This window comes from Eublepharis macularius, chromosome 8 (genome assembly GCF_028583425.1).
Source record: "Eublepharis macularius isolate TG4126 chromosome 8, MPM_Emac_v1.0, whole genome shotgun sequence".
NCBI lineage: Eukaryota > Metazoa > Chordata > Lepidosauria > Squamata > Eublepharidae > Eublepharis > Eublepharis macularius.
In genome coordinates this window covers 111,815,182-111,838,329 of record NC_072797.1, presented here as the reverse complement: position 1 = coordinate 111,838,329, position 23,148 = coordinate 111,815,182, and the positions used below count along the sequence as shown (strand labels likewise).

Genomic DNA, 23,148 nt, shown 5'->3' with positions numbered 1-23,148 from the left:
GAAACTGGTAAGTCTTTTACAACCCATAATCCAGCTCCAGGAAGTTACAGAGCAATACTGACAAACTTGGTGGGGATGGAGCTTTGGCAGTCGAGAGGAAGGCTACTATTGGAAAGACAACTCCATGTCCCCTTGGTCCAGGGAAACAAATTACAAAGCTCACTGAATCCTGGGCCTCTTTGTTTCTTACTAATGCTACCTTATTATTTTAAGTGATTTTGTTACATAATTGAAACACTCATCACATTGAATTAAAATGTATTCAGTTTATTGAGTGGAGAGGGTTGAACGGGGATTAAGACAGGGATGTGGCGATGTAACCAGCCACTTAAATGGAGGAGGAGCTTAAGGTTATCTTGAAGTAGCTTCTTATATAGAGGAAATTATAAAGGGATGACTCATAATGGCACAATTTTTTAAAAAGGTATGAGGGCACAGGAGACGCTGTTAGAAGGATGGAAAAGAGTATAATCTAAAAGTATAAGGTTCAATTATGATGGTGTGTGTGTAGCACCAGTTTCAATTGTTACTTTGCAAGTTGTTGACTGCAGAGTACACTTGTGTCATTAGTATCTAATACTTTAAAGGCTCAGTGTCGTGACATGAAGCAGAACCAAAAATTGAAAGGATGCCAGATAGAGACAGGACACAAGCCTTAAATGGTAAAGGACATAGAAAGGCAAAAGTGAGAGAGGCACACTTAACTCAGTGAAAAACCATTAAATTAAAATTCATTGAGAAAGAAGCATTTAACTCATGATTTTAATTAATCTTTTGGGAAGTATTTGTATTGTATTCAGTTAATTTTCACATAAAGTTGTTATCAGCCATCTTAACAGTGCAATCCCATGAAGTTACCCCAGTTCCATTGAAATCAGCGGGCTTTGAATCAAGTAACCGCACAAACTTACACTGTAGAATTCCTCCCTTAATAGGAAACAAACTGCACCCAACATGAAAATTTTAAAGAAGATCATGGCACAGCTGCTCTAAAAGTGGAAAATGCATGGCTGAACTGGGTTTTATCTCACTAAAAGCAGAAAGGGAAAGTCCTACAACCCAGTTATTTAAATGGGTAAAGCCCAGTATCCCTCTAACAGATGATCTGACCTTGACTCTTAGCAGAGTCAAGAATGAACAGTGGCTTTACCTTCTCATCTTCAATTTCAAGTATATCATCCAAGTCAGTCTTTGAAATATTAAGGATAGATGCAGCCAGGTATTGGGCCCGATGAACTGACTCTTGTGAAATGCCACTGCCACGTTTTTTCTCTTGTATTTTTTTCGTACGCCTTATTTGTGTTCTGATCTCTTTCACATTATGCTGCAGCTCCGTAGCCAAAGTCTGATTATGGAGAAAAAATATGTAGGTTTATGATCAATATATTTCCTCGATCATCCAAGTTAGGTCCTCACGATACCTCATTATGAAAATTTAGCTGTGACTATAGTTTTTGTAGAAAGCAGAAGTGAAAAAACCTTTAAGAGTCGAGTAATATAGGAATGAACCCACGCAAACCTGGCAACATCTTTCACTGAATGTATATTCAACGACTAGGAAATAGTACACCTGTGGACTGACTCTGGACAAATTCTAACATGTTCATTCAGGTAGTTCTAAAAATTATAATCATGTTTGTAGAGCACCCCAACACTGTAGAGTAATCCAGTTAAAAAGAACAAACTTTGCCAACAAGCTGTTTATACACCTGACTGTGTCTATGGTTACCCTTTTTTCTTTTACCTTTACTTTCATTTAATCCTACATTTTGGTATAGATTTAGGCTTTAGGTCCATATTTGCTCAAAGACATTCAAGGATGTCTATAAAACAGGTCCTATTGGGCATGAAAGAAGAATTTACCCATGTGACATTGCATTCAGCTGCTGTGCGTGCAAGTGTCAGCATGCTAGTGCAATGCCCATCTGGGCTACAGTTTTCTGGCAGGGTGACAGCGAGCAGCTGAGAGTCTATTCAAATGGGCATGCGCAATGACACACGGATAAATACTTCTTGCCAGCTTACAACTTATTTCAAACAGGTCATAGACAACCTCTAATATAAGCCGGTGCCTCCGATGTATGTCACTTCTATTAATGAAAGGTTTTATACAGACAAATTCAAGCATGATTCTTTATTCAACATGCAGAAGAGCTCTGCACGGTCAACTCACACATTATTTTCTCTGACATGCAAGTATAATCGGCTTCTCAGCCCCTTTCCATGCAGCGAAAGAGGTCACTGTGCTACCGTTCAACCTTATTTTGGTATATACTGTTTCTGATACTGTTTACTTCCTTCAAAAAAGTAATGTTTGAAATGGTCCTCAGAAGTTGTTCCAGGGAAAGGACCTACGCTACATGTGGAGGCAACTTGTATAGCATACTTTCAGGCACCACATACAACACTCTAAAAAAATTATTGTCATCAAATCAATGGCTAAATTTTACAATCAGCACTTTTTCAGGGAGCGGCTGTGATCAATACTAGGAGTCTTGCCGCTGGCCCAGTGTGCTATCAGTTCTGATCACTGGTACAGGCCCAGATGTGGCACTTTCTAGCAGAGAAAGGTGTGGAGGTACAGTCGAATGCAGTTACCCTTTTCAACATGCTCTAGCATTCTTGGCTCATCAGATCCATCCCACTCAAAGTAAACTTGATCGCCTCCACTGGAAGGAAGGAACTGGAGAGATTTACTTTCCAGGGGCACAGAGATATGCAACTATCTTTTCCTTACTAGACATAGTTTCTGGAGGTAGCAGCAGCAGAGGAAGCCCCTACTTGCTATTCCACAAATACTGCTTAATGCTCTATAGCAGTGGACTGCAATACTGCAACCCAGCACATCGATTTCAATTGTTCTTAAGCGCCTCTAACAGCACATTGGATCATAGCCCAAATGACTAATTGTCAAGCAGGACTTTAATAATGCATACTCCACTGTTTTGTTGTTGGTGGTGGTTGTTTCCCCCTGTGTTGGATTCTCATGATAACTGTAAAATCATCCCTTGTGCACCCCTACCTTCAATGCCACGGGGGAAACATCGCCTTGTTGTATATGTTTTTAATTTTGGTAACAAATAATTAAATGGCAAAGAGCTTGAAGTCTTTACAGCGGAGGCTCACATACATTTTAGAGGCTTGTGATCTATTTTCCCACTAGAGTACTACAGAAGATAGAATTCCCCTTGTGAAAACCTACCAACCCAATCCTTCTTAAGAAGCTAATAAGTTCAATGCTGAGTAGGGAATGATCAGTTTCCCCCCAGCGCTGCTAGCTCATTCTGGTATGATGGAAAAAGAAAGAACCACATTATCAACAAAAGATCTCTGCGTAAGTTTATCTAGAAATCGCACCTGATATAATTCAATCACTTTTAACAAACTAGCATTCAGGCATGATCAAAACAAAGTATTATCTGTCATCTGAAAACAACAGATTAGTACTGGCAGAAAATGAGACCCAAAGCCTGATTAAAGAACAAGTAGGTGGATAATGATGAAACATAAGGAGCAAGGAGAAATAAGAATGTTTTAGTATGTAAAAAAGGAAACAAACTGAAGGATTAAGGAACTCAAGTGTTCTCAGGCAGCTTCCGAGTTATGCACAGTAGCAAAATTCCTGTTACTTAGACACTACTGGCACATGTAATACTTTTAAAAAGTGCATCAAATTCCAACTTCAGGCTGGGTTAAACCTCATAAATAAATGCAAAGACAAAATAATGATCTTGTAATCTGTTGCAGCCAAGGTAGAAGGCTGAAGAAAGGAATGAAAAGAACAAGGGCAGTAATAGCAGCTGGAAATACACAGCACAGGCCACACTGCTGCTGTGCTGATCACAGCAGAAGAAATGACTCATGTGAGAACTATGTAAGGGAACCAGGGGAAGCTGCAAATCACTGTGAAAAAAGGAGCACCACTGTTTCAGATTTCAGAGGGAGTGTGCATGAGCAGTGAATTTTAAGAAATCTCTGTAGTGCCATATAATCACAATTATGATAAGATTATCAACAAATGGTCGTTAAATGATAGTGGATTTGTGCTTTTGACATGTACACACCTATTACATGGGCCCATTTAATTTCTTATAACAAAGGTCAATCCATATGCAATGTCAGTGAACTGTCAGAGATAGAGGTTATTCTGAATAATGACAAGTGGCGACACCACCTCCTGTCTTCCCCATTTAAAAGTGCTGTGGGGCCCAATTAGTATCAGGGCTGTGGCAGGGGAAGAGGAGGGGCTCCTACCTTCTCCTGCCATTTTTGTAAGCTGAAATAGTACTGGGGGATATGTGCTCCATTGGGGGGACTACACGAGGAGCCCCCTTGATGGGGCAACTAATGCCCCCAGATGCTGTTTTGGCTTGCAAAAATGGTATGAGGGGAGACAGGAGCCTCTCCCCCACCCCCACCATGGTCCCTATCTGAACTCGCCACTACAGCCCTTTTAAATGCAATAGAGCTGTGAATCCTCACGGTGGACTGGCTTTGAATCCCAGTCTTCCTAATGGTCATACAAATTTGTTCTGGAAAATCAGTGTTTATAGAGACAAATCTTTGCTTATGCCAGTGCAACTTTAAAACAGTATAAGTTGTCTTTACAATTTTTTTAAAAAGTCTTGCCAAAAAGTAAGACAAAACTCACCTTTTAAAAAGTCTTTATAAACTCTTTAAAAGGTGTTTTTTGTCTTATTTTTTGGCAGGACCTGTTTCTATGGAACTTTCCTTAAAGCAATCAAAAAGCTTACATTTCCTCAAAGACCTAAAAAATAAAGGTCAGGTTCATCGACTTGATTTGAAACATTTTGAGTATTAGCTAAATTCAGTGCTAACATTTTGTTCAACTTTGTCAGTCTGAGGTTTGATCTACAGGCAACCAATAAATTAAGAAAATTTACAATGAAATCCTAAGTAGAGTTATTCCAGCCTAAGCCCACTGAAATCAACAGGCTTAGACTGGAATAACTCTGCTTAGGATTTCACTGTTAGTCTTGTTTGGTGCTTAGAGGACAGATCTAACAGCTAAAACTGTCTGTGTTGTAGAGTAGAATGTTTGTATAAGTAGCACTGGTGTCTCCCTCCCCCCTCCCGGGTTACAGATGAACAATAAGGGCAATTTGAACAAGACATAAAACCAAGAGTCCAGCGCAGTACCACTGGTAATTATTCTTATTTTCTGTAATCCATTGCACAACTCTTATATGATGCTGCAATCAGGGCTGGAATGATGGGACTGTCATAAGCATGGTGATTATACACAATCTCTTTTCAAGAAGGATTCTGTCTGTGGCACAGGACACTCTAACAGTCCTGATGTAGGTTGAAATTGGTCCCCTCAGTTGGGACCCATTTGCACATTGCCTTAACTATTTGGGTAAGCAGAGGAATAGTCCAACTGCCCAAGACAGTGTGTGGCTGCTCTGAGAAAGGGAAGATCTATGGTCAGACACCATAGCATTGTTGGTGTCTGACAAGCCATGTCAATTGTTAGCACAAAAGGGGAATCTAAGGTCGATGTTGGGGCACTGCTGCCATGGTTGTAGCATAGGGGGAGTTGTGGAATCATCTCTTGGCCAAAAGATGGACCTCTGGAGTGTCCTACTGGCTAGGACATCCTGCTCCCCCTTCTGCTCTTTGGGGAGATGGAGAGAGAAGTCAGATCCAGGGCTTTAACTTGCCTCTCTCTTCTGCCCATGTGTGGCTTGAACCAGGAGCCCCAGCCATGCTATCCCAGTGTCTTTCCACTGAGCCACACTGATCTGTGTGATAATCTTTGGCCTCCCCCATGTGGCTGATGGTGACATCAGAGTTACAGCAGGCATGTCTTTTTGCTACCTCGTCTCCTGGCCCTGGGGGATGGTCCTGAGTGTTAGGATCTATGGGTTCATTTGTGGGGTCAGGATCTGTGATCTAGGTCTTTTTGGACCCTTTGCCTTGCTGCTTTTACTTTTTCTGGGGGAAGGGTGTGTGTGCCTCAGATCAGGGGGTTTGTGAGTGGGTGGCACTTTTGCTGCCAGTCTGGTCCTTGAAAACAATGGAGTGGGTCCCTTGCCTGCCACTGGGGTGGGTGTCAGGGCACAGGGGAGGAAGCCCTTTGTGCCCAACTAATGATTTGCATATATTTCTGTACTGCTTGCGCTAGACTGACCCAAAATGTGCAGGTCTCCACAGTGGGTGAGTCAATATACTTTTTCTTCATTTACAGTATTTGCCATCTGCATTCCCCACTAAAAAACACCCAGGGCAGGTTCTTATTTTTAATAATATAAACCAAGAACACAGTTAAAAGCCTAACATAAAAAGCCCAAATTAACAGCACAATTAGCATTGTTTTCCTATAAACAACAGTAGCAGATAATGCATCAGTGTCTCATACCATAAAAGCAGTAAAACAAAAGGCCACAGAATAAGTTAAAACACCAACAAGAACTTACAGAAGCTTTGGGAAAATAAAGTTTCCTGCTGGTGCCTAAAGCCTGCCACAAGATGAACCAATGTGGGGAAGGAACTACTGAACTGAGGGAACTACCAAACTGAGGTGTCACCACAGAGAAGATTCTGTTTCTACATATATAGGCAGAAAAACAGTACCTCTGTATAACATTAGGAACAAGTTTGATGAGGAGTAAGTAAGTAGTCCTAATATCCTCGTCTTAAACTTTAGGGCTTTAAAGGTAACAAACAGCACCTTGAATTGTGATGGTTGTTGTGGGTTTTCCGGGCTGTATAGCCGTGGTCTTGGCATTGTAGTTCCTGACGTTTCGCCAGCAGCTGTGGGTGGCATCTTCAGAGGTGTAGCACCAAAAGACAGAGATCTCTGAGAGGAACTACAATGCCAAGACCATGGCTATACAGCCCAGAAAATCCACAACAACCATCGTTCTCCGGCCATGAAAGCCTCCGACAATAGCACCTTGAATTGTAGCCAAGAGCAAACAAGCAGCGAGACCAGCAAGGTATATTCTCTATAACCTACCAGTCAAAAATCTTGCTGTCACATTCTAAGCCATCTAAAATTTCTGAACCATCTTCAAAGTAGAGATGGGCACAAACCAAAATACAAACCGGTTTGTCATGAAACAGGCCGGTTCGAGGTTCATGAACTGGTGGTTCTTTGGAGCCCATTTCTGACAAACCACAATGAACTTCATGCCAGTTTGTTTTTCGTTTTGTCACTGCAGACAGCCTGGCACCATCAATTAATTTCCTAGGCAACCAGAGATGGGCTTTCTGCAGTAGAGGTGTTCACCCAGCAGCTTTTCAGCTGATAGGCAGTGTTTGAAAGCAGCAACACTTTTCGTCATTTGGAAACAAAGTGGCAGGGAAGCTGCTGCTTCATCCTCTTCCAGCTTCCCAGCTTCCCTGCTACTTTGTTTCTAAAGGGCTGTGCAAAACGCTTGGTTTTTCTCTCTTTTTCAAAGCCTGAAATATGCCTGGGATAGAGGGAAAAGGAGCCATTTAATCCTTTTCTGGCTTTTAAAGCCAGGAGGAATGTGCAGTGACATTACAATGTTGCAATGTTACAACCCTTTCTTTCTTTTGAAAAATAAAAGTGTGCATACCTCAAAGGAGGAAGGGAAAAACCAGCCATTTAACCCTTTCCTGGCTTTTAAAGCCAGTAGGGAATAAGCAAACTCCTGCAAACATGGGAAGCAGAACTGATATTGAAACCCTTTAAAGTCTCCGTGTGAAAAGGACCTCAGTTGATAGGAGGAGGATGCCCCTCCCCTCAGCTGAAAAAAGCAGCAGAGATTTGAAAGCAGCAACACTTTTCTTGCCACGCATTTAAAAGGGGGAAACCGGAAGCACAAAGCCCTATTCTGCAGACCTACTGCTGCCCTGAAAGTGATGTTTTCACGAACCAAATGAACCAGTTCATGAAGTGGGGCAAGTTTGTGAAAGTTTGTGGTTTGTGAAATGTGACAAACTACAAACTGCATGGTTCGGATTTTTCCCAGTTAGTGCCCATCTCTATTTCAAAGGCAGCCGTGTCAGTTTCCACACTCAGACTACCTTCCAATAGCCCAATGCCCTATACAGCAGGCTGCTTACTGTTTTTTTTTAAAGGTTCAAGGCTCACCCCATCTTCCTCCTTTCCCATGGCTGACTCCTTTACTGTCTAGAACAAAGAGTGGTCCATCCTCATCAACCCCTCCCCTACTTTTAAAGGCTAGTTTGAACAGGAGACAGATGTACCCACAGCTTCCTGTCTCTCCAGTGAGGGTGGGCCTTCCCCCGAGAAATGGAGAGCTGATTGATTGGTACTTCTAGCCTCATACTTCCCTATCTTAACCCCTTTCATTCTCTGTTTTGACCCATAAGTGCCCTCCTGATCCCTGTTGTTCTGCTGGGCCATATCTGCGTTGTTGGCTCCGGCTGAATAGCCAACAAAGCTCTTGCCATGGTCAAAATACCACCACTTATTGGGGCGACTGGCTGCCCCCAGTGGCTCAGCTCTGCTCAAATGGGAATTAGGGGTACCTCCAATCCTCAACAAGTACATTACAGACATTTTTTCTAATCTGGATCCATTCAGGGTGACTAAACCTCACTTTTAACAAAAAGCTGAACTTGATGGTTCAGCTGCTTTGTCCTAAGACTCCTTTTGTAGGCACAGATCTAATAACGTGTCCAAGCTGAGAATTTGATCATTCATGGAAATGTACAACACCATCCATTAAGGTCGACTTCTTAACCTCTGACTGGTTGCATTCTTTACCAACAATACCTTAGTGTGGAATAAGCTTCAGTTTATTGGTCCTCATGCAGCTCATTACAACCTCCAATAGTTTGTTCAGAGGATCCCATTTCTCTCTCTCCTGCCCCTCAAGGAGATCAAGGCAGTTTCAGTCCCAAAACCATAGCAAGGGTTCCCTCAATGCTGCTTAACCTTTAAAAATAAAGACTTGTAAATAAAAAAGCAATTCTTGGAAAGGATGGTTACACCCTCGTTTTTATTTTTTAAAACAAAGAGCAGAACCACAAGTGACAAAAGGCACAGATTGGACACTTGTCAGCTTCCCTCAAGTTTTGATGGGAAATGTAGGCAGCTTGGCGGAATGTTGGACAAGTGACAGTTGAAAAGTCCATTGGACAGCAGTCAGAGAGCCAAGCTTCAAGACTAGGATGCCTACATTTCCCATCAAAACTTGAGGGAAGCTGACAAGTGTCCAATCTGTGCCTTTTGTCACTTGTGGTTCTGCTCAAAGTCACACGGGTTTCAGATCACTTACCATGGTTGAGGAGCGATGGATACGATATCAAATTAAAGCATAGGAGAATTCCAAATTAAAAAAAGCTAATTTAGTTGAAAAAACAGATAAACTCAACAAAAGGCTAAGATAAACGCAGGCTACAGTTTTAACTTTATATACTGGTTTCAGTATAACTCATGAAACTTTCTTAGCCATTGACTCATTTTCTGAGGTGTTACTGAATATGCATCTAATTCGTTAGAGGTTTAAAAGAGAATGGTCAGTATACAAGACTCAGAGACAGTTGGGGCTGCTTGCCTGAACAGCAGGAAGTAACATTATCATCTTTGATTCTATGGTATTTTGTACATTTGTGTGTAAGACTGGTACGCAAATGGTATGAGCAAACAATATGCATACATGAGTACTAAATCTGAGTACTACAAATGGGAAAGTATGACAAAGTGACATGCATTGGATATAGGCATAATACGCAACAGAATACACACATACTCACACATCCTCCTTGTTGAAACTAGTTATGAGGTTAATGCTGATAATTTTTGTGGCTGACAGTAAACTCAGATTTATCATTATGAGGTGTCATATTTCTCATACGTTTATCTTTGGTCAAATATTCCAAGATGGAGGTCCAATTAGACAGTAATAAGCAGCAACAGGTAGTAGCAAATTGTCACAAAAAGGTAAATGGCGCCAATAATCTGAATAAGCAAAATGTTTCCAAACAACTTCCACTACTTGCAAGTAACTAGTCTGTTCATATCTAGTTTCTTTCAACACTACCACATTATGACAATTGTATTTACACCAAGTAATATTGTCATTTCTATTTAAAAATTGAGATATGTTGGTGTTTCAACAGCCCTGAACTGTATAACAAACCCCTAACACCTTTTCTCTCTTCCCCTCAGTGGAAGGAGCTTATCCTTCAAGTGAAGCCCACATGTTCCCCTCTCCCTGTCAAAATACAGGTGGACAGTTGGTTGTACATACAGCAAATAAAGTAAGGGAATGTGATGGATGTTATTCTGTGCGTTTGCCTCCTTGCCCATGCAATTTGGAAAGGATTATCATATTCTGAGAAAACTGCAATCATCTTATGAAAAGATGCCAGAGCAAATAATGCTAGTTCTGGATCAGCTTACAATGTTGTTGTCTTATAGCAAAAGCAATATAGGAGTCCGGTCTAAAGGTACATGACCTATGAAGATTATATGAATAGCTGCTAAAAATGTGTTTCCTGTTGCTATTTGGCTTCCATGGCTTAATAATTTAAAACAAATTTTTAAATTTCAATACAGGCTGAAAGATTTTCAGCACCTTAATAAATATACATCACAGTTTAAAAAAAAAAACCTCAAGGGAATTTACTATCATTAGTAAAGTGTAATTTACAGAATAGCAGAGGTTTCTGTGCTTTGTCTTTAGTGATCCAGACCCTGTCCAACACTTTATAGACAGCTCCTAGTATATTCTACACATCACTTACCATACGCTCGCCCTAAAGAGTGAGAACTCAGCCATTCACTCCATTCATTAAAATACAAAGAGCCTATTATTCTGTTTACAGTTTAATGGATATTCACTGTCATCATCCAGACCTCTGATTCAATTTGCCTAAATCCCATCTGAAGAGTGATCCTGATGGAGAATTAATTTAATCACCAATTTCTTCTCTGAACCATCAACTGTGGCTGTTTCTTAATAAAAGCCTTGGTACTGGGCCCTGCCACCAAAGGAAGTCTGATGAGTAGAAAATAGTTGGCAAATTGTTTTTGTTAAAAAAAAAAGGATTTCCCCCCAAATGTATAGAAAACATGCTCACCTCTACTAGAAAATCTTTACTAGACGAAGTGAGCAGAAAGCATTTGCAAATAATTTAAGAGCATTTTCATTCAGAACACAGCCTTCTACTGTCTTCCCATGTTATGGACATCCACAAACTGGCAAACTTGCTATCAACTGCAAAATGAGCAAATAATATGGCAGAACCAGGGTGCTGTACTGATTAGAGTGTCAAACCAGGATCTAGGATGCTCAGGTTTAACCCCTGCTCTGCCATGGAAGCTTGCTGGGTGACCTTGGGTCAATCACACATTCTCAGTCTAACCTATCTCATAGAGCTGTTGTGGAGTTAAAATGGGAAAGAGCTGATGTAAGCTGCTTTAGGTCCCCATTGGATAAAATGTGTTACCTGGTGCCTGGCCAACTAGGTTAACCAACATGCTGGAATTTAGCCTGTTCCACTGCTGCCTTTCAAGCAAAATCATAAGATGAATGAGCAGGCTCTGGGTCCTGAACATCAGCACCACTGGGCTGTGCTGCTGCCATGTGAGTGATGCCCTGGGTCAGCAGTCAGCCAAGAAGAAGGCGGAGGAAGAGTAGGGAGCAGTTCTCAGCCATGAACCACATCCACTGTGCTGCAGCTTGAAGGGGTGGCACCAATGGTTGAGTAGCGCTCCCTAACTCTCTGCTTGTTCTCACATGAGAAAGGGCAAAGGAGGGGCAGGAAGTGCTTCAGGACCATGGACACTGCCAGCTTGCTGAACCAACAATGCCCGTGGCTGGGTGGCCAGCTGAGAAATGCTCCCTCCTGGGCTGCTTGTTCTTGCATAAGAGCAGGTGGAGAAGGGACAGGGAGGGAGGACTTGCAGAAACTGACATTGCCTGTTTGCGCTGCTGCTGAGCAAGCAATGACACGCAGCACTGCACAGCAGGCAGTGATTCCTGGCTGAGTCCGCCCAAGGCTGCCAATTACTTAGCGCTGCTAGATTGTAAAAACTCTGTAATAGGTATATTGGGTGAGTCGGCTTCCCCAATTACCCATGGATGCCACATTAACAAAGTTTTTGTTGTTATGCTTCAGTGTTTTTATTTCCTTTCCTGGTACAGCTCTTTTGGCCATAGCCTTAAGCCTGATCCCACGTTAACAAACAAAGACCAAAATACTAAAACTATTATTGTAATAATAGTGATAAAAGAATGTCACTGTATTCTTATTTCAAAAATGGCTGTTCCATTTTAGCTTGATGTTTTTTAGAATTTCCCAACTGTGTCACCTGGTGAGAGCACAGTTGACAAGTATTCCAAGTTTCCATACATCTAAAACAAAAATTCCTTTTTTTTAAATAACAAAAACATGATATTTGAGTATAATGGAATCAGGAAGTTAAGGAGCAGATCAGTCACACAGAGAAGCTAAAAGCAGTATGGACATCGTTGTAGCTAATAACGTGGTCGGGGTGGTGGTTAAAAAGCAAACAATTTGGGCACATTGTATTTATTTACTTCATTTATTTACTTTCTCCCCAACTGGGACCAAAGTGGCTTATATCATTCTTCTATCCTCCATTTTTTCCTCACAACAACCCTGCGAAGTAGGTTAGGCTGAGAGTATGTGACCAGCCCACAGTCACCCAGCAAGCTTCAATGGCAGAGCTGGAATCCAAACCCGGGTCTCCCAGATCTTAGCCTGACACTCTAACCACTATACCACACAGAAGCATTATCAAAAGGGCAAGAAAATAAAGATATAAAATTATGCTAGAGCAGGGAAATATATATATAATTTTGTGCATATACTGCTATAAAGGATTGAAGAAGCCACACTGGGTAGATTTCAGACAATCATTTATGAAAGGTGTACTCCTAAAACTTGTAAGGTGTGAAGAGCTCCAAAGTAATTTACTTGACTATGCAGCGATGCCAAGCTAAGGAAGACACATCTCCAAGTGGAAAAGGAAGAGAAAGCAAGGAAGGAAAAATTGGCAGTTGCCTAGAGATGAGACCACCCCTGCATCTAAGAAAGAGGCTGACCAAGCAGGAGGAGCCCAGAGGTTCTGTCTTATGGGACTACTACTAAGTCTATGTATGGCTTTAGCCCAAAATGTGCAAATAGCAATTTAACATGATTTACTTTGTGAAGTATACAATGTCAATGAAACATGAGGAAGATTTTCAGCCGATCTTTTCAGTATCACATTGTGAAAAAAGAGGTGTCAGAGGACTTCTCTTGCATAAATATTTAGTAACTTAGTCAATAATGGCTGCTCTGTTCATCATCAATATTTGACTTTTGGACTGCATCTTTATTTTCATGCAGTTCAGTCTACTGTACCTGATAGTGAACAGTTACACCAACATTATTCTTTGAAATACATATTGAAATGTTTAAAACATGAAGTTTGCAACCACGTACATTTTAAATAAGATTATCATATTCTCAAACTATGGTTATGTAGAAAAAGGCATTCTTCACAGTTGCCAGCAGAATATACGTTGGCTTCTTCCAGTCTTATCTCCCATGTTATTCAACCTCTACATAAAACCTTTAGAACTCATTTGCAGCTATGGAGTGGGGATGTCATCAATATGCAGATGACACCCAATTCTCTATCTCACTATCCAGGACCCCACAAGATGCATTTAAAATCTTACATCGCTGCCTGAAAGCCGTGGTGAAATAGCTGAAAAATAACAAATTGAAATTGAACCAAGACAAGACTGAAGTGATGCTTGTTGGGAAAGCAGAGATCTTGAAAGACATCGTACTCCCCACTTTCGATGGAGTTCATCTGACCCTTGCAGACTTGGTTAAAAGCCTAAGGGTTATACTGCTTCCAGCGCTACTACTAGAAAAACAAGTTAAGGCAGCCACAAAAAATGCTTACTACAATCTCACTGTAGCCTGGAAGATGGCTTCTTATGTCGACATGGCCGACCTGCTCACTGGAACCATGCTATGGTAACATCAAAACTTGACTATTGTAATGCACTATACTTTGGACTCTCATCTAAGCAGGAGCAAGGAGGAGTATGAACATTACTCCCATCCTACAGTCACACCATTGGCTATCAGTTACTGTGCTCAATTCAAGGTACTGGTTATTACATACAAAGCTTCTCACAGCTTTGGCCCAGTATACCTACAGGACCGCCTCCCTCCCTATGTCCCTCCATGTCAGCTTTGCTCATCTGAATAGGGTCTCTTGCAAGTGCCAGCCTGCACACGAACGAAATCAACAGCAGCCCGCACATGGGTTTTCTCTGTGGTGGCCCCTACCCTGTGGAATGACCTGCCTGAGGAGGTCACGAGAGCCCCCATTCTCCTAACTTTCCACAAATGATGCAAAACTGGATTATTCAAAAAGGCTTTTTACTCAGATAGGAGGGAAGTATTGTAGGGAGGGGGTCTCGGATGCTTTGCTAATGAGTTAGGGACCATAGACTTCACCACTATGTTGCCTTGCATATTATCTGTTGCACTGAATATGTACTACATATAAACTACCTGTGCTTCATATTATCTAATGTCAGTTCTAGAACTGATTATGTTCTGTTTCAGCAATTCTTCAACTCTGCATTGGATCCTTGCTAATGCTATGTCTTTGTAAAATCCTATGACATTGTTTATGGAAATGTCCTTGATACTGGTTGTACTAATCTCACATTACGTAATCCGCCTTGAGTCTCAGTGAGAAAGGTGGACTATAAATGACATAAATAAATAGATAAATCTGCGGTAGTTCTGCCTATGAAGATACATCATTATCTTTTCTTATTTTTACTATTAGTTTCAAGAAGTGATGGGAGAGCACAATGCTATTCAAACTGCAATAAGGGAGAGCAGTTCTCTTTAAAATAATTTTTTTTGAGTGATCAGAATTGTTCTAAACCGTATTATAAATGTTTTGTGCCTACATGTTCTCACACTGCTTTTCCATAGATGCCCTCCTCTTTTACTTGCCCAACTCAGCAACCAGAAAAAAATATCTTTTTACATGCGGGGAGCTTTCCTTGGTTCTCTTGATCCTTGTGTGTGTGTGTGTGTGTGTGTGTGTGTGTGTGTGTGTGTGTGTCTGAGAGACCCAGCCTAAGCAAGTCTACTGAAAATCCTAAGCAAGTCTACTGAAAATCCTATTGAATTTTACTCAGTGGGGCTTATTCCCAGGAAAGCGTCCCTAGGATTGCATGGCGTGTGTAATAGCTGCAGGGCTTGTCTCTGTGGTATTCCAGCCTTGCTCATTTTGCTTACCTGACCCCCAAAGTCTAGTGTGTTCACGACCATCAACTGTTCTAAACTGGAGTGATCACACAGCCACCTAGAAACTGTAGCTTGATCCAGTAAGCCCAGAGGCTCTGCCAACATGATCATTACCACGTACACTTAAAGTGTACTTGCTTTAAAATGATGTATAACCTGTCACTCTCTGAGACATTTCTTGAGAGTACATAAGCCCAGCCATATAGTACATTCTGAGTATGTGTCAACAACAATTAACTGGCCAACTGCCATGCCGAATGCTGCCAAATGTGCAGGGGCAAAACAAAATGCTAATCTTTTTAGAGTGCAATCATTACGAATGTATGGTGTATGCTGTTTTCAAGAGAAAACAGGCATTGCAAGCAGGGTGAGTTTGTTTTTTCAAACATGCTCCTTCACAAAATTGGAATCACTAATTTTAAGTAACATATATCAATTAGGCCTAACTAATTTATTTGTAAAATAAATTCCTTGGCATTTGCTTTGGGTCACAAAATTATGAAAATGTATCAGTAAGAAGTTGCTCTTACCGCACTGATCAAGCTTGACAGTAAGCTCATTGTAATATCTCTCTTATGTTGCTGAACTAACATGTGAAATGGTTTATCATATGATTCTTCTGGATTGTGTGGAGAATTTCCATACTAGGTTGCACTTTATTTTGCACTCGCCTTGGAAGCATTCTATGTGATACAGGAAAAGTACATCATCAGCTATGATGAGACAAAATATTGCAGCAATGTGTAGTAGATACTACAAGGTTGCTGGTTCCACATGTGTGACATGCCAGTAGGTACTTACAGCCAATGTGTATGTGTTTATTTTGAAGTGGAGAAACTCCTTCTATGGTGAGACCGGTCTTTCAAAATCAGTGTTTTCACTGACGTAACAACTTTGGAGATTTTATTTTTGGAAGCTACTTCTGACAAATGGCTCCATACAAGAAAAAGTGAAAAATAAACATATGTATTGCACTTAATTAGCTTTGTAAGCTATGCAACTGTCCAGTACACAGCAATATATGTTTAAGCAACATTGAAATCAATGATGCTTAAGTGATCTTAACTGCTCAGACTTGTGCCTTGAGCCCTTAAAGAGATGCAGTGTTGCCCTACACAAGGTAATATGCTTCCTTCTCTTTCTCTATAAGCTACTCAGTTGGTTTTAAGAACAATGAGCTTGACTGTGTGCTCCTTACAGACTGTCCAAAAGTAGTCATTAAGTTGTTACCTTGTCAGCAAACGTGTTAATTTCATTTAGGCTTTATTAATTTCACTCCTGCTGACTTTTTCTTTTTAGTCACCTTAGCTCTTGACATCTTGGCAGTGACCTTATATCAACAGAGGGAGGATATATAGCTATGCTAATCTGGAGGTGGCATTTATTTGGAAAGTGCTATAATATTAAGAGATGTAGGCGACACAAGTCCATGAAAGATTTGTAACAGGACAAAGCAAAGCACTTTACGATGGGACAAAGCGCTTTACTTTATGATGACCTCCTTCTATCTGCACCTCTCCCAGCCTAGCTGCTGTTCCCGCTGTGATTTGACCCCATGCCTGTCAAGGTAGTTGTAAACACTTCTGCCTATAGTGTCCAGTGTTCTTTCTGTACCCATGTGTATACACATATATATACAACTCCCAAGTTAAGATACTATGTCATGATTGTGAAAAAAGGCAGAAAAAGGAGGCAGAGGCCTAAAGGCCCAGAGAGGCCACCTTTGACCCAGGTTGGGTGCTAAGCCATTCCATGGTCACTTCTATAGCTCATGCCAGCCGGCTGAAGTGCTGCTTTGCCCCCTGAGGGTTTAAGCCAACAGATCTGGGCAGGTGAAGGCAATAATGCTCATGACTCTATCAACTGACAGAAGATTGTATTTGAGCAATAAAAAGAATAGTGCAAGTGGCTGACATCTACAGGTGAGTCCTTTCACCTTTATGGAGAATATGAATGATATTCATAACATTGTCCATAGCACTGTCGCAGTCACATAAAAAATTCATTAAATCATATTAAATAAATATCACATACACAGAGAGAAATATAGCTTTGCCAATTAAGAACCCATCCACTGGAGAGCCTCATTATTTACTTGCCTATAACAACATGTAAATTGTAGCACATGAAATTTATCGCTCAATGTTATGATGGGTGATAAATTTCTGGCTTCATGATGATGTCATTGAAAGCAAGGTTGGATCTTAAACATCGGGCACAATGGATTGCATGCTTGAATCATAAATAAATAAAAGATTAATAAAAAAGCCAACCTTCACAAAAGTGACGAACTCTTCTACTTTTTCATTGGCCATCATCAACTTTTTCTGCACTACTTCAAGTGCCTGCCCACTTTGCCTTGCCAAACCATGGAGTTGCTGGGAGGCTGTTGCTTCAAGTTCCATCATGGCACATTCAGCCTCAGCCATTTTGCCTTCTAGACTGGAGAGTTTAAGCTCCTGAAACAAAGACGCATGGAACCTTTATTGGACAACACAACAACGTCCTTGGGCAAACAAACAAGGCAATCATCATCATGACTGCCAGATGGAAGTCACTCCCATAATTCTGCAGATTCATAGCAAGCCCACTATCCCATTGTGTGGTATAGAGGCAAGGCTTGGCCTGCAACCTGGAATAAGCAGGATTTTCTCTCCACTTTATCACCATCTAGGGAAGGCCATTCTTAATTGACCACTTGGTCTTTTTTAATGCAGGAGGTGGGATATCCTATGAAAACTGAATACTAAAGCTTTGGGGCAAGGAGTTAGAATATAGATATTACTAATTATTCATGTAGAACAAGTAGCATAGGACACTTTAAATTGAAAATGTAGCATAAAATATATTCTGAGTCAATAGGAGGGAAGCAACAGCTCTGGGGAGTCAAGGCTTTCAAAAGCTGCTAATTCATACCCACCCTATACCCTAGAAATGAAGCAGCAAAGGTACAAAACAGATATGACACACAATCACATTTCATTTCCCAGAAGTTTACTTATGAACCAAATACAGCTTCAAGTAACTGCATGTCTGTGTAGAGGAATGGCAGGGGAAGAATTACTAATCCATTCCATGGGAGTGTTGATTTTGAGTCAAAAACATGGCTGGGGAGTAAAACAATGCCTATCCTTTAACATACAATCTCCTGAACTTTTTTTGCTTATATAACCAAAAAGCCCCTCTCAAAAAAAAAAAAAAGCTAAGGGAGGAGTATCATGCACATTTGGGCTTAAGCAGGATATCAAACAGTTGTGAACTCTCCTTTTAGGGCCTTTGTTCCTTAAAGTAAGCATGTGGTATTTAACCAATCATGAGCTTAATGGGCACAGATACTCCCAGTGTTCCCTTTCACCTAGCAATCTATGGTACATTTCGCACTCGGTTTTTAGAGTGCGTTTGTACCTGTTCCACATCCCATGTTTGCAAGGTTTTCACACTTAAAAGCAGTCATGGGATGCAGTCCCAGTTTTTGTCCGCTGTATCCCCGATTTTTTCCCCCTGCGGACATACCCCGATGTTTTTTTAAGTTCGCTGCCGACTGGCAGCTGGCCCGCATTTTGCTAATGTGAACACTTTTGCCTCCTTTTTGCTTCTCTCCCCCCCTCTCCTTTTCCCTGGGAGCTGATTGGTTTGTGCAGAATTAACCACTCCCACCCTCTTCAGCTCTCTGAACTCCTTGTCCACCATTTTTTTTAGTAAAGCGAGCTGAGGGTCATAAGGCTGCTTCTTCGTTGGTTTCCTTCCTCCCGGTATGCATGCTGTTTTATTTTTTTTCAAAAGCCAGGAATGATTCCTAAGCTTGCTGCTAATTCCCTGCTAGCTTTAAAATCAAGGAAAGTGTTACATAGCTGCTTTCTCCTTCCTCCCTTAGGGTATGCACACACATTCTTTTTTTTTTACAGACAAGAATGGGTTGCAACGTTGTAATGTTCCTGCACTTTCTTCCTGGCTTTAAAATCAAGGAAAGTGTTAAATAGCTGCTTTCTCCTTCCTCCCTTAGGGCATGCACACACATTCTTTTTTTTTTTAAGACAAGAATGGGTTGCAACGTTGTAATGTTCCTGCACTTTCTTCCTGGCTTTAAACGCCAGGAAAGGATTAAATGGCTGCTTTTCCCTCCCTCCCAGGCATCTTTCAGATTTTGCCAAAGAGGGGGAAAAAACCCAAGCATTTTGCACAGCCCTTTGGAAACAAGCATCTGCTTCCTGGGAGGAGATTAATCGGCAGCATTTTAACCCTTTCCTGGCTTGATTTAAAAAAATGAGAGTGATACATGTTTTCCCCCAGAACTCTGCCAATTGCCTCTCTGGTGGGCAGGGGACAGCCCAATCAGCAAAAAGGGGGGAAGGGTTCCAACATTGCAATGTTACTACGCATGCTGAATTTTTTTAAAAAAAAGTGTGACGTGAATTGCAAGGCCCCAAAAGCCCAAAATTGCACCGAGGTTTTGAAATGAAGCACAGACACCAAATCGAAATTGCAGTGGACAGTGTGAAATGAACAGGTGCAATGCCGAAGCCACTGCGATCGGGGCGAATGCTCATAAATGGCGGTTTAAACCATAAGTGCGAAAAGGGCCTATGTTGATTGCCAGAAAAAGGGATATCCAGAGGCATTGAACCTGTACAAAAAATGGGTTGCAGACTCTAGTGAGGGCAGGGACTCTCCCCCTCTTGTGGCTCGAAACTCTCCTGGCAGACAAGGGAGGAAATGGGATGAGCTCGCCAGTTTCCCTACTCATTGAAGGCCCTCCATCTGCACAGCTTTTCATCCTCATCGGTTCTACAACTCCAACCATCACCTTCCTGGATGTCAAAAGGGAAAATCTGTGCCTGCCAGGATCTTCTACAGACAAATGGTTAGGTAAAACTCTTTGTTTCTCTAACAGTGTCAAACCTTTTCTGTTGCATGGGAAACCCAAGGACAGTGGCTGATACTGTTATCGTTTCCCAAACCGTGAGCCACAAAAATGCAGGCGCTGAACCTTACCCAATCCTTTTTGAACCCAGGAAGAGAGGGGAATGCCCACATCCATCCGATCCTTCTTCCTGCTCTTCCCAGTCAGAAAACAGCCCTCTATACCTGGGATCTCCTTCAATTCTTTCTGTCCCAATCTGACAGGGATCCCACATGCAGGCTCACCTGGCATTATGCCAATTTTGTTCAGAAAGGTATTTTGACATGACATTCACGCAAGAATCTGTTGTGGCACTCAGTGACGTATGACTACATGGCTTCAAGTTTCAAAGCATAAAACTCATAGAGAGTATGCCATGCACGTTATGAAGATTTTAAGTTGTTGGCCATACAGATGTTTAATTGTAACAAACACGTTTGGAGAAGAAATGAAATTATGAGAAGGAAAAAATGTTCTGTTTACTAGAGAAAATCTGTGACCGTGTACCTTTTTCTCCACCTCCTCTGCAGCTTTACGATACAGCTGCTCATACTGTGCCTTTTCTTTTGCAGTGATATTAAGCCTTTGCTTTAGTGAATCAATTGATGTTTTTTTGTTTGAACAATCTTCAGTCAATGTTTTTACCTGCAATAGCACCAAGGAATTGCTGTTATTGGTGAAGCATTTTAATAGTTTAGATAGAAAAACCTTGGGTCAAAATAATAACTACATTTAATTTTACATATTTCTTAGGGTGAAAATGTAGGCTGCTGCCTTGGAACTTGTTCATGCAGGGACTGCATCCTACTGAAAACAATACAAATGAGAACTAACCATAACTAACCACCAGACTGCACTTTTTAGTATTATTAAATTCCTGGCACTGAACATGCAGCCAGAAATTGCTATGCAGAACATACATTGGCAAAAAAAAATTAGTCACATTGAGTTCAGAAGGGATCAGCCATTAACCACACAATCCACAGTTAAATAATATATATTTAAAGTTAAATAATATATATTTAACTTCTATGCAAGAAATTGAATGGACATGTTTTCTCTTATTCTGTTGTATCACCTGAAAACAAAAGACACAGTTAATGCAAAAAGATCACTAGACAGCACAGATCTGTAGTCTGTTTTTTTTGTAAAATAACAAAACAAAGCAAAAAGAAAACGAGATATTTATTTTGATTCACCTTCATTTTGCCTGCAATCCCTGCCCCCACCCTTTCTCCCACTTTGGCTGATGATTTCTTAATGACATCTTATCTCTGACACGAAGGGCAAGAGAGTAGTTCTCTCTGGAACTGACAACTGCTTAATGACTGCCAGCGCAGGCTACCTTTCTGAGCCATGCAGCCAGCACCTGCTTTTAAAGAGAATCAAAGTAGTGCTTGCCTGGAAAACTATTTCTGTTTGGGGGTTGTAGAGTGTGCAGCCTCAGGGATTCCTACACATGTGCCCTGTTTGCTGAGGGAAAGGGGGCAAGCAAACACACTGCACAGAGAGAAGCAGGAAAAGGTGCCATTTCATCCCTTTTAGCATCTGTAAGATGCATTAAACATTTATGGGGAAAATAACTTGCAGAATCGTGTAAAATGAAATCATTAAATATATACCAGCTGAAATGATGACGCATAGCTATTATTATAGGGAAACTTCCCTTTTACTATTAACTAGCATTAGACAGACAGAAAATATATTTTGCATGCCATTTATCATCTTATTCAATATCTGTTTAGTTCTCTTTTATGAAGCTAAATATATGAAATTTTAGATGTATTCTGGACCACATTCAGACAACAAACATTTAGTTATGAATGTTTTGACTACTTTGATAATACAATCAAATGCCGACCACAATTAATCAATGCAATCCAACAGCATTCCTCAATGGATATACAAATGCAACAGTTTTTTTTAAAGTGGGTGAGATATTCTCGTTTCATTCGGCTGAATTTATGGAGGAGTTTTGTACAGCAAGCTCAGTTTTGGGGCTTTAAAATTAATAAAATGAAGTACCTTTTCTTCAAGAGTTTGCAGTGTTTCATTGAAGGCTTTCTCCTTTCCTTGATTAGCTTTCATCCGCATTCTCCAGTCTTCTATTAAATGCCTTTTCATACTTAGATCTCTCTCCATTCGAGAAATCCTTGAAAGAAATAGGAAATGCAATATCCCTCAAATTATGAAATATAACCAATATGTACTTATTTTGAATAATTAAACTGGATGAATGCAGTGATTGTTAAGCTTTGCACATTTGCCAGCGCAAAAGTGCTTAAAAAAATTACTCAATACTTTCTACATATATAAAGGCATAGCAGACAGCATTAAAACTCTATGGATTTCTGAATTTTAAAATGTGGCATTTTTAAACAGCCCCAATACACTAAATCATAGCAAAACGAAGGCATTAGAATGGGAAAATGGAAGCAGAATACAAAATGATTTTAGCACAAACTGTCACTGAAAGTACAGAGGGGAAAAAATAGTTCTCCAAATCATCCATTTCGAAGTGTGAATTGCTTGTCAATGCGTCTCTCTCTTTAGTATATAGAAAGCATCCTAACAATAAAAATGCAAAACAAAAATCTTCTAAAGGAAAAAATGAATCTGATAGTAGTATCTACCAAAAACCAACACACTGATTTCACAGAAGATGCTGCTCCTGTGCACACAGCAAAATCTTTTGAAGAAACAGGCTGCTCATTGTGTGGCATGTGGGAGGCAAAGACAGGCTTACTGCCCTACTACCTGTCACCGTTCTCACACAGCTGCACTATTCCATCCAAATGAAACAAGTCAGTACGATTATCGCATGAAATTCATTGTTGTTGATACGTCAGTAGCATATAAAATAAGCGAAAAAAAAACAGCATGGTAAAATGGATGGAAGGAATTTACATCTGAATGAACACATCCGAGTAGTGGAGGCAATCAAGGAAATTACTAGCAAAGCACATTCTATATTTACCACGTAA

At 40.7% G+C, this 23,148-nt stretch overlaps 1 protein-coding gene across 1 annotated transcript in view; it reads right to left on the bottom strand.

Moving 5' to 3' along the window:
- Positions 1-23,148, bottom strand: part of CNTLN (centlein) — a 282,369-nt gene that overhangs the window by 17,024 nt on the left and 242,197 nt on the right. The window contains exons 21-24 of the mRNA XM_054986823.1: positions 22,190-22,316; positions 20,672-20,809; positions 17,538-17,723; positions 1,151-1,345 (exon numbers count right to left, since the gene is read on the bottom strand). Coding sequence (XP_054842798.1) covers positions 1,151-1,345; positions 17,538-17,723; positions 20,672-20,809; positions 22,190-22,316 — 646 coding nt within the window. The remainder of the gene's footprint in view (positions 1-1,150; positions 1,346-17,537; positions 17,724-20,671; positions 20,810-22,189; positions 22,317-23,148) is intronic.